The 12,615-nt window shown below is 37.1% G+C and overlaps 1 protein-coding gene across 4 annotated transcripts in view; it reads right to left on the bottom strand.

Moving 5' to 3' along the window:
• Positions 1–248: 248 nt before the first annotated feature.
• Positions 249–12,615, bottom strand: part of UGDH (UDP-glucose 6-dehydrogenase) — a 30,243-nt gene continuing 17,876 nt past the window's right edge. For all 4 annotated transcript variants that reach the window (XM_042936583.1, XM_042936586.1, XM_042936584.1 and 1 more), the window contains 9 exons: positions 11,409–11,609; positions 11,104–11,301; positions 10,487–10,634; positions 6,879–6,973; positions 5,001–5,131; positions 4,620–4,753; positions 3,355–3,446; positions 3,135–3,245; positions 249–659 (listed from right to left, as the gene is read on the bottom strand). In XM_042936583.1, coding sequence (XP_042792517.1) covers positions 549–659; positions 3,135–3,245; positions 3,355–3,446; positions 4,620–4,753; positions 5,001–5,131; positions 6,879–6,973; positions 10,487–10,634; positions 11,104–11,301; positions 11,409–11,609 — 1,221 coding nt within the window. In that variant the 3' untranslated portion in view covers positions 249–548. The remainder of the gene's footprint in view (positions 660–3,134; positions 3,246–3,354; positions 3,447–4,619; positions 4,754–5,000; positions 5,132–6,878; positions 6,974–10,486; positions 10,635–11,103; positions 11,302–11,408; positions 11,610–12,615) is intronic.

Genomic DNA, 12,615 nt, shown 5'->3' with positions numbered 1-12,615 from the left:
GCCCCATTCTATCCACTGAATTTTCCCTGTCTGTTCAGAGAGACAAGAAATGGCTTGGGAAACACCTTACCCAATTAAGCCAGAAACCTCTAAGTCTCCAGGACACTTTATGAAAGGTTAACAGGTTTAGCCCAGTGTTTAGGACAGCAATTTCACGGTTTAAAATATATATATTTAATAACAAGTAAATAAACCAATGATCAGAAAAACTGAAGAGTGTACATGTGATATTAAAGTGCTGCCTATGGACATTTTATAAAGTAAAAAGTGTTTTAGGTTTAATCTGTATTTTACAAAGATCGACACCATTAAAACCAACATGATTATTTACCACTCATCCAATCACTGAGGTAACAAAATTACAAAAATATGTAAAAAATATTCTAGATTCATAATACCAGATATGCTAATTCCCATATAGCTAGTATAAATTTGATTAAAAAAATAGTTTTGTTTCCTTAAAAACACTTGGTTCATTTACCATTTAATATCAGATAGATAGCTGCTATCCTAAAGTACCAAAAATTTACAAATAAAAATGGCAATGACTATACTCTGGGTTTCTTGTTCGGTGGATCCTGAAGGCTAAACTTTGGAATTTCCCCCGAAGGCGCATATGGAATTCTCTTTGAAGACACCTTTTTTCCAATTGTTTCAATCTAGGGGGGAAAAGAAAGATTTTAGAAAGAAAACCTATTATTTCCTTTTAAAATCAAAAGAGGGTCTCAAGTTTTCTGGGTTGCTATGAAAGACTTTTGGTTCCTTCTGTATTTTTCATGTTTCTAGAGTCAATCTACTCTCCACTCTCCAAATTTACAGCTAGACACTCTTACTCTTGCCATTCCCAACACCAGACCCCCTCAGACTGAGGACAGACTCACATGCCACCACTGTGTCAGCAACATGGATGAAAGCAACTAACAGACAAGATTCCAGTGCAATCAAATTCTCTCTCAAACTCTATTCTCACATCTGTTCCCTTATTCTAAAAAAATTTACATCAGCTTGAGGGACCTGGGTGGTTCAGTCAGTTGAGCAGCTGGCTTTGGCTCAGGTCATGATCTCACGGTTTGTGAGTTTGGGCCCCGCATTGGGCCCTGTTCGTGCCCTGTCTCTCTGTCTCTCAAAACTAAATAAGTGTTAAATAAGAATTGTTTTTTTTTTTTTTTTAATTTACATCAGCTGTAATAGCATAGATTTCAGGAGTTCAGGCTTCAGAGTCTAAAAGGCCCCAGCTGGATTCCTGATTGATAATTGTTGTGTCAACTAAGCTCTCTAGATCTTTCTTCCTCATTTGTAAACAGTGTTACTACCACTTACTTCAACAGGTTGTGTTATGGATTAAATTAGATAAAGTGCCCAGTGCAGTGGCCGGCATACAAGTCAGCCTTCAATAAATAAGTGGTAGTCTATTTTTATTTTGCATATTACATTTTAAACTTTTCCTCATATATCTAAAATCATTAATCTTATCTTTAAAGACACTGCTTCTTTAACAATCATAAATTTAGCTCTTCTCTAAAGCAAAAATATACTATACAATTTTCACAAATGTCTTTTGAATTAAAAATTAAGAGCACCTGAGTGGCTCAGTCAGTTAAGCGTCCGACTCTTGATTTTGGCTCAGGTCAAGATCTCATGGTTTGTGAGTTCGAGCCCTCCGTCGGGCTCTGTGCTGACAGTGTAGAGCCTGCTTGGGATTCTCCTCTCCCTCTCTATCTGCCTCTCCCCTGCTCATGCTCTCTCCTTCTCAAAATAAAGTAAAAAAAACTTTTTAAAATTAACTATATAATTCTGACTCAAAGGGTTTTTGCTTTGTATTAATCATTTTAGTGACTTACAAATTCCCTTTATTTAGTGATTCCATTCCTCACTTTTTCCCCATTTTTTAAAAATCCGTACTCAGAAAAGTTAACTTTTATAAGAATCCAAACTTATATTACCTATCTTCTCCCTTAAATGAGTAACACAAGAATGCAAGAAAATGTGTTTACGCCTTGGAAGTAATCTTTAAAAAATAACATTGCTTCAGTTTAAGTCATGACTGGGAAAAGCAGTCATGCTGTTACTCACTAAGGAGGGGTGCAGTAGAAGAATCCCCAAGGTCCCTGATGGAATGTTAACAGACAAGGACGTCATCTGATTCTTGCTGCAAGTGAATCTCTCACGAATGAGAAATGAGCATTGAATTCTATAAGAAGGATCTTTAACAAGTCGGTGACAGGTTAAGAGAACCAGATCCAATATTCTGAACAGCAGATAAAGCCTTCTGGGTACCTTTCCAAGAATGCTGGTGCCGAGCAAATGCACAAGAGCCAGCTCTCAACACTCCCCCCTCCCTGCTCTGCCCAGGGACTATGGGACTATGCTGACTACAATCTCCTGGCGTAATTCTTCACCCTCCCAACCTCCCCTCAAGCCTCCCACCCCCACATACACACTGCTCCGAGGAAATGGAAAGTACCTCCTTATTAATACTCTTGGGACCCTTGGTAAAATTGAAATAGATGCAACATAAAGGTACTGTTCAGGTTTCTGTCAGCTCTCTAAACACTCCATTTAGGTAGCAAACTTTGAATTAAAAAAGGGCCAGTCCCACTAAAGCTCCCATACTTCTCGCTCAGACCTCTCAGGCGCTAGAACAGTGCTGAGCACTCAAAAGGTATAGGATCCTATGCAATATGTGACAACTACACTGCATTTTGCAGTTTTCAAAACATTCAGATAGGAATAAGTTGTCTGGCCCCTGAGGGTGTCAGTGTGGTGCAGATAGTTCATCAGAGCAGCATGGGTGGCTCTGGGAAGAAAAAAAAATTCTTTTAAATTGTATATTTTCTTACTTGATCTTTATATGAAGTAAGACAAGGTACATTCTATCCCTATGTAATAGATAACTACTGACTCCTAGATACCATGTAAGGAAGACCAATACTGAATGATCTTGAGATTACAAATTAAGGAGGGAGTGGAGTAATTACACAAATCGCATAGAGATTTTCCAGAGAACTGACATGTTGCCCCCCTGTTATGTTATTGCTAAAGAAGGGAATATTAAAATTCTACAACTCAAACCCACTAAAAAGCAAATGACCAAACAAACAAAACAAAACTGGTCCAGGATCATAATTAATTACCTGGAAGCCAATGGTTTGTAGTTCGTTGTGGAGCCCATCCAAGACACGTCGTCCATCAAAGATAAAGGCTGGCTTCAGCATTTTTTTATGAATGCGTTCATAATCCAATTCCTATAAAGACAGAAATGAAACAATTAGAACATATACATGAACACATACTCAACCCCTACTGATACCAGAATACTTCTAAAATTTTCTTTCATAGTACTTGTCACCTCACCTTAAACATGTCCCACTCAGTGCAAATAACCACAGCATGGGCACCATCACATGCTTCATATGGATCCTTGGAAATGGTCACGAGCCGGGACACTATAACAACAGCAACAAAAAATTGGCAATAAGAAGGGAATTATTTGAAATTACGCATTTTAATACTAGGGTTACTAGGACGGTCTGACAGAAGTGAAATAGTCTGGTTGAAGTGAGAATGAGAGTAATGCGGGGGGGGGGGGGGGGGGGGGGGCGGCGCCTGGAGCACCTGAACCTTACCCTAGAAGCATCTCCTTGGAACATCTGGGGCTTCTTAGGGTATGTTGGAAAAATCATCAGACCAACACACAGCTAATAAAATCAAAGTTGATAGAACAATGTCTAAGAGTTTAATTTTAGAGAAATGAGGCAGAAAAGAAGGGCTACCAATGATAAAAACAGAACAACCATGGAAGCAGCACAAATGTCCATCAACAGATGAATAGATAAGGAAGCTGTACCATACACACACACGCACGCACACACACATATATACACATACACACATACATATGCATACAGCAGAATATTACTCAGCCATCAAAAAGAATGGAATCTTGCCATTTGCAATGACATGGATGGAGCTAGGGAGTACAATGCTAAGTAAAGTAAGTCAGTCAGAGAAAGACAAATACCATATGACTTCACTCATATGTGTAATTTAAGAAACCAAACAAGTAAAGGAAAAAAAGGGAGAGAGAGAGAAAGACAAACTAAGAAACAGTCTTAACTATAGAGAACAAACCAGAGGGGCAGGTGGGGGGAATGGATGAAATAGATAAAGGGGATTTAGACTGCGCTTTATCACAAAGAGCACTGAGTAATGTATGGAATTGTTGAATCACTATATTGTACATATGAAACTAATACAACATTGTATGTTAACCATACTGGAATTTTTTTTTAAGTTTATTTATTTATTTTGAGAGAGAGAGAGAGAGAGAGAGCCAGGGGGAGGGACAGAGAAACAGGGAGAGAGAGAATCCCAAGCAGGCTCTGTACTGTCAGCATGGAGCCTGATGCAAGGCTTGATCCCATGAACTGTTGAGGCCATGACCTGAATCAAAATCAAGAGTTGGATGCCTAACTGAGCCACCCAGGCACCCCTAAAAAAATTTTTTTAATGCAGCATTTCATTAAAAAACAAAAACAAAAACAGAACCACCAAAGGTTTCTAGAGAACAAACAAGTTTTAGGCCCATATTCAGTGATTCATAAGACTCAAAGCCTTACCTTGGTCATCCTCTGAAACTCCTGGGTGAGAAAGATCCACAACTATTTGTTCCCTTGGTACTTTTGGATCATATATATGGAGATGTGCGCCTTCATCCATCAAATATTTGCTGATATATATGCTAGAAGATTCTCTAAAGGAAAAAACATCAGTATTGCTAGGGAGTATAATGAAACAAAATGGCATATATTCTAATACCTAAGGAGTTTGTAGAGGGAAAATTCTATTTCTTGTGAGGATACAGATGTTCACTTTACTTTTATTCTTTATACTATATATATGCACATATATTTCACACACACACATCCACTATCAAAAATCAAAATAAGATGAGCAGTTAGTACTCTCAAAGGGGTTGAAATATTTTTAAGAACTGGTACCTCGTATCACCGGTGTCCTTTTTGAATGCAAATCCCAAAATAGCTATCTTCTTATCAGTTACTGTATTAAACAGACTGTCTATAATCCGGGAAGCAAATCTCCTTCTCTGGTAGTCATTCATATCTATGACCTGAAATTACATGTACAATTATACAATGTAAACATGTACAATTAGTGCAGTTAAAAGAGGTGAAGCCTATGCCACACACTGCTCACAGTTTTATAGTACTATTGTATGAATACCAGCCTCATAAAGTAACAGGAGGCAAAGATTAAACAACCTCTTCAGTATCTATTAAAAATTAAAAAAAAAAAAAAAAAAAAAAAAAAAGAATTACCATCCCACACTTAAAGTCATCCTGAAAATTTTCACTTGGCTTCCATGCACCAACCTCAGATGGGATGGATGTAAAGATGAGGAGCACAGTTAAGTTTCAACCCCACTTGAGATCCAGCTATAATAGCTGAAAAAAGGCACAGAGAAAACAGAGTTCTCCTTTGCCAACTTCTCCAAACCCTATGGAAGCAAGGCTGTAAGCAATCAAATCCCAAAGCCCCCCCACCACCCTTGCCATATACGCTTACCCCTCACCGAAACTGAGTGGAAGTAGAAAGTGAGCAGAAAACAGTTGAACAATGCAGAGTTATAGCTTCCTCTTGATAAAGCATAGCACTCCTAACCCTTGGCTAAGTTTTTAACTAAATATTGTAAGAATAAAAGTCTCTGCTCGCCTAACCCTTTACTCTCCTAAGAGTCTATAAACAAGACTTCAGGAGCACCTGGGTGGCTCAGTGGGTTGAATGTCTGACTTCGGTTCATGTCATGATCTCACGGTTCATGGGTTCGAGCCCCATACGGGCTCTCTGCATCAGCACAGAGCCCACTTTGGATCTTTTGTCTCCCTCTCTCTCTGCCTCTCCCCCGCTCACAGTCGCTCTCTCCATCTCTCAAAAAAAAATAATAAACATTTAAAAAAAAGTAAAAATAAATAAATAAACAAGACTTCCTATTGGTGGCCAGTATATAAGGAAAGAGACTAGTTTTTATGTGGTTTTTTTTTTTTAAGACACTGAATTTCTAGGGGCTGTCTCAAAACCTGAGAGCTCGTGAAATGAGCCCAGTGTTGGAAAATCAAGACTTTATCTGCATTTCGCCATGATGGACAGGAAGCTAAACTCATCATGCTGGATTGAATGAAACAAACTTTTACATTGTACATTTTCCTTAAAAATGTACATTTCCTTATACTGTCACCCACTGCTGAAATCTAAAAAACTACAGAGTTGCAGAAAAAATATTTGGGAAAGATATGTATACCGGCTGGTATCTTGGACATATTACTTAACGTCTCTAAGCCTCAGTTTCCTCACCTAGAAATGGGGAATATTAGTGATGAGGACTAAATGAAATATGCAAAGTACCTAAGAAAGTGCCTGGCACAGGGAAAGCACTCAATTAATGTGAACTCTATTTTCAGTTTGGGAAGGGTCTTTAATTTTAGCTCTGTGAATCTCAAAGGGACAAAACAAATATCAACACACACAAACCACCTTGAAAGCATTACAATACAGGTTCTTCCTTTGTTATGATTGTCTGCCTTTTAGGATAGAGAAGAGTTGTAATTAATAGTTCTTGCTTTACCCTGAGAGCAAATGTGTTATAAAACTAGAAGACAGATAGTTTATCAGAAATTTCCATCAGAGTTGATTAGCAAAAAAGACAAAAACACAGAAGCCCAATAAGTAAACCTAAAATAAAGAAACTGAATATAATGTTTGAGTTCCTGGAATAAATAAATTCTGTCAAAAACATCTCACAAAGGGAGACATGTTTTAATCAGAAGTTAAGCAAAAGTTGTGACTAGAAAGATTGATACCTGCTGCCAATACCGAGCTACTTCAGGCAAATTCAGAGCCTCACAGAGATAAACCAAATTCAGAACATCTTTCTGAAAGCAGCTTCCACCAAAACCTGAAGAAAAAAGTGACAGTATTTTTATTTAAGAACCACAACTGAATCATGTGACAAATCTGTCACACTAAATCAGAGGGCCTAAGCTAGAATTTTTTTTTTCTTTAAGTAAACTCCACCCCACACATGGGGCTCAAACTCACAACCCCGAGATCAAGAGTTGCATGCTCTACTGTATTAGAGTTGCATGCTCTACTGTGCCAGTCAGGTGACCCTATGCTAGGATTTCTAATAATAAAATTTAGATGTTGGAAAGTTATTGGGTTTAAATAATGTGTGAAATTTGCAAGCAACTAATCAACTCTATAAATAATTTCTAGATAATCTTCTAGTAAATGTTTTATTATGGTTACATTTTCTATTTTATTCCTTATTCATCTGGTATCACTGCCCCACCTCTCTTAGTTTAGCACTTAGTTTAGCACAGGGCTGGTAAAGTTTTATGGGACAAATTGTAAATATTTTAGCCTTTGTGGGCCACATAATCTCTGGCACAAATATTCAACTCTGCCTTTGTAGCTCAAAAGCAGTCATAGACAATATGTAATAAAATTGGCATGGCTGTGTTCCAATACAACTTTATTTATAAAACAAGCTGGGGACCAATTTTAGCCTGAAGACAATAGTTTGCCCACCCTGTTCTAATACAATTCAATATACAGTAAGGATTGGCATGTGCTTTGGAGCCCAAAACACCTAGCCACTCACTAGTTGTGTGACTTACAGCAAGTCGTGAACATTTCCCTGATCCCTAACCATCTCTATAAAGGACATACCAGCACCTTCTTAACAGGCTATAAGGATTAATAAATGAGATATATAAAGTACTAGTTCAGAACTTGTTGCATAATAGACCTTCAATAAATAGTAGCTATTTTTTTTTAAACGGTAGCTTAAAGAAAATACTAAAAAGATAGAAAAGGGCAGGGAAACGAGAATTGGGAAATGGCATTAGGCCCCAGAAACACACGAAGGGCTGCCTATGGCCTAATCTATAAAACTCTATTTACCCTTAGATCAACCATGTTAACTTATATCCAAAAACACAACCAATTCTCATTATCTACTAGTTACATTCTACAAAAATGCCACAAATGTGGAATTAATGAATACTAAAGCATTGTTCCTAGGCGAAATAAAGAGTTAGGTTCCTGTGAGCTTATGGTCACATTTCACCAACAAATTGATACATAATCATTTTACTTTTATTAAAAATGTATTTTATTTTATTATACTTAGACTTTTTAATGTTTTTATTTTTTTTGATTTTCAATTTTAATTCCAGCATAGTATATATAGAGTGTTATGTTAGTTTCAGGTCTACAATACAGTGATTCAACAATTCTACACATTACTCACTGTCCATCATGGTAAGTGTAGTCTTAATCCCCTTCATCTATTTCACCCCATCCACTTCCCCTCTGGCAGCCATAAGTATGTTCTCTATAGTTAAGAGTCTGTTTCTTGGTTTGTCTCTTTTCTCTTTTGTTTGTTTTATTTCTTAAATTCCACATATGAGTGAAATCTTATGGTATTTATCTTTCCTTAACTGACTTATTTCACTTAGCATAATACTCTCTAGATTCATTCATGTTGTTGCAAATAGCAAGAGTTCATTCTTTTCTATGGCTGAGTAATATTCCACTGTGTATATGTATATATATGTATGTGTGTGTATATATATATATATGTGTGTGTGTGTGTGTGTGTATATATACATGTATATACATATATATGTACATACATATATATGTATGTATATGTATATATATATGTATATGTATATATATGTATATACATACACACACACACACACACACACACACACATATGTATATGTCCATTGATAGATTAATGGATAAGGAAGATGTGGTGTGTATATGTATATATACACATATATATATATATATATGGGTTGCCGCCATATCTTGCCTAGTGTAAATAATGCTGCAATAAACAATAGGGGTCGATATATCTTTTTGAATTAGTGTTTTTGTATTCTTTGGGTAAATACCCAGTAGTGGAATTACTGGATCACATGATAATTCTATTTTTAATTTTTGAGGAATCTCCATATATTGTTTTCCACACTGGCTGCAATAGTTTTTATTCCCCCCAACAGTGCACGAGTGTTCCTTTTCCTCTGTATCATTGCCAACATTTGTTGTTTCTTGTATTTTTTAGTTTAGCTATTCTGACAGGTGTGAGGTGATATGTCATTACGGTTTTGATTTGCATTTCTCTGATGATGAGTGATACGGGGCATCTTTCCATGTGTCTGTTTGCCATCTGTATGTCTTCTTTGGAGAAATGTCTGCTCATGTCTTCTGCCTCCCCCTTTTAAGTAAGCTCTATACCCAAAATGGGGCTCAAACTCATTACCCTGAGATCAAGAGTTGCATGCTCTACCAACTGAGCCAGCCCAGTGTCCCTGTTCTTGCCCTTATGAGTTTAAAGACACTTTATTTAATATATATTATTGATTCATTAATATTAAATTCATAGCCAACAGCACTATAACTCATGCCTGAATAAAGCTTATCTAACCACAATATTTTCTCTGTGAGGTACATCAGAGTCTCCTGGCACTTCAAAACACTAGGCAGCACTTTGCAATATGCCTGAGGGCCATTTAGAAAAGTGAAACCACCAATAAAAAGCACAAAAATGTAAAAAAATGTGACACTAAATAGACCACAAAAAAAAGCACTTGTTTACAGAATGGGAGCTGAAACAAGAGCATTGCCTTATGCAACTTCAGCTGGAAATGTCTGTGTTGGGTGACTCAAATTTTTTGCTGCTGTGTTGTGTCTGCAAACGACCATGAAAGCACTAGGAGCACTGATTTTGGGATTAAAAATAAATTTTAGCAAATAGGATAATTCAGAAGTACAGAACTGGCAACTAATAAGGACCGACTTACTTCACCCAGGCCACATTTCCAAAAGTATATTAGTAGGCAAAGTAAATGATAGGAAATTTGTTTCCTGTTTGCTTCAGTAAGGTATTGAGTTATTTCCTATGTGGTCTCTGGAACTTACTCTTCCTAAATGTTCGAACTGAATACCAATTAATGCTCCTATAACAGTGAACTCTGTTTATCCTCCTAATCAATCAGTAATTATTAAACAATATAAGTTAAATTATTGCTGCACTTGGGAAGTTCCAGATAGGTTGAAGATGTCACATGAATAACAGAATCATTATTTTGAGGGCATCAAGTTAAACAAAGATTTCTTTGGGGCGCCCGGGTGGCTCAGTTGGTTAAACGTCCAACTTCGGCTCAGATCACGATCTCACAGTTTGTGAGTCTGAGTCCCTCCTTGATCTCTGTGCTGTCAGCACACAGCCTGCTTCTGATCCTCTGTTTCCCTCTCTCTCTACACCTCCCTACACACTCTCTCTCTCTCTCTCAAAAATAAATAAATATTAAAAAAAAAAAAAAAGACTTCCTTAAAGTTAGAGACCCAGCTAAATGAACCTATTTTATGTACAGAAAAATTTTCAATTTACCAACACTGGCTTTCAGAAACTTATTTCCAATTCTCTGGTCCATTCCAATGGCTGTTGCCACCTCTTCTACATCAGCCCCTGTTGCTTCACAGAGGGCACTTATAGAGTTAATACTGCTGATCCTCTGGGCAAGAAAAGCATTTGCTGCCTTCGGGGGGGGAAAAAAAGGAAAAGTACAATGAGTTAAAATGGCAATTTTAAATGTCTGGATTATATTTCACTGAGTTGATACAAACTACTGAGGGAGATATAAAAGTTACTGATGGCCTCAATTTGAGGAGGCTATGAATGGGTTGGTAAAGGAAAATGTTTTAAATTCGAGAAGAAAGATGATTAAGAACGGGAGTAAAAAAGGGAAAGAGTGATTTTTAAGACTACAATTTTAATGAACCCTTCATTTTATGTTATATTTTATTAAAATTTAGCACTTTCCAAAATATTTTATACCCCAATATTTGATTTCCCTTGTGAAAATTATTTCATAATGGACAAGAATATTGTCTTCAAAAGCATACCTTTTATTTAATATTAAGAAAGTACCTGTGTGGCTTATCAGGCTTAAGAGAAATAAGTCCTTGGCTTTAAATTAAATGGAGAATTGAATGCTCTATACCAACCAGTTTGGAAAGTTCTGAAGACCAAGTATTAGTGGTGAGGATCTTTTCTCTGGGAACCCAGTGCTCATACACAGCACACAGTGCCTGCACAGCTCTCTGGCCCTCTGGCGTTTCATCCCCTCCAATCAGTACTCTGTCTGGGTTCTTCAGGTCCTTGATGGCTGTTCCTTCCGCCAAGAACTCAGGGTTGGACAGTACCTAGAATCCCAATGCAAAGCAAAGTTGTAAGCCTAGAATTAACCATGGGCAACTATAAGCAGCAATATTTACATAGTATCAGGTTCTAACGCTTCCTTTTTTTATACCTGTAAATTCAAGTTGGGTTTTGTGTTTGCATCAAATATTCGACGAATACTTTCTGCTGCCCTCACTGGAACTGTGCTTTTCTCAGTCACAATTTTGTACCCATGTGAGTTTTGCACAATGCGTCTGGCACAAGCCTCAATATACTTCAGATCTGCCGCACGGCCTTTCCCCATTCCATAGGTTTTGGTTGGAGTGTTCACCTGATGAAAGCATATGGGATTAAGAACAAAGTATCTGTGAGATATTCACTGATTTCAAGATAAACCCTGAATCATCAATTAACTAGTTAAATGCGAAGTTAACTATCATCATTAGCTTTAATTTAACCCTCTATTAATTCCATAGAAATAATACATTTTATAAATATAATCACCAGACAGAACAGCCTGAAGCATCAACTCATTCAATAAATTTTTGTTGATAAGCTACTATATAGTGACAGATATCAGGGAAGGCAGGTTGCAAGCTAAGCCCTGGAGACATAAAGATGAATGAGACTGTTCTTGTCCTAAAGGAGTTCCCAATCTGAAATGAAATGTAAGTTTTCTTTCCTCTCTTTATTGTACGTAATAAATTATTATCCTGGTCTTTATTTTATTTTATTTTTTAATGCTTTGTTTTAAATTTATTTTTGAGAGAGAGAGAGAGAGAGAAAGAGAGAGAGAGAAAGAGCACGCAAGTTGGGGAGGGGCAGAGACAGAGGGAGAACAGAGGATCTCAAGCAGGCTCTGCACTGCCCAGCAGAGAGCCTGATTGTGGGGCTTGAACTCACAAACTATGAGATCATGACCAGAGCTGAAGTCAGACGCCCAACCAACTGAGCCACTAGGCACCACTATTATCCTGGTCTTTGTTTTTTAATTTAAAAAATTTTATTATTTATGTTTATAATTTACATCCAAGTTAGTTAACATATAGTGTAATAATGATTTCAGGAATAGAATTTAGTGATTCATCATGTACATACAATACCCAGTTCTCATCCCAACAAATATCCTCCTCAATGTCCCTTGCCCGTTTAGCCCATCTCCCCCCCAACAACCTGCCAGCAACCCTCAGTTTGTTCTCTGTATTTAAGTCTCTTATGTTTTGTTCCCCTCCCTGTTTTTATATTATTTTTGCTTCCCTTCCCTTATGTTCATCTGTTTTGTGTCTTAAATTCCACATATGAGTGAAGTCATATGATATTTGTCTTTCTCTGACTCC

The sequence above is a fragment of the Panthera leo genome, chromosome B1 (assembly GCF_018350215.1).
Source record: "Panthera leo isolate Ple1 chromosome B1, P.leo_Ple1_pat1.1, whole genome shotgun sequence".
Taxonomy (NCBI): domain Eukaryota; kingdom Metazoa; phylum Chordata; class Mammalia; order Carnivora; family Felidae; genus Panthera; species Panthera leo.
The sequence above is the reverse complement of the archived record's forward strand: the minus strand, read 5'-3'. Positions and strand labels throughout refer to the sequence as shown.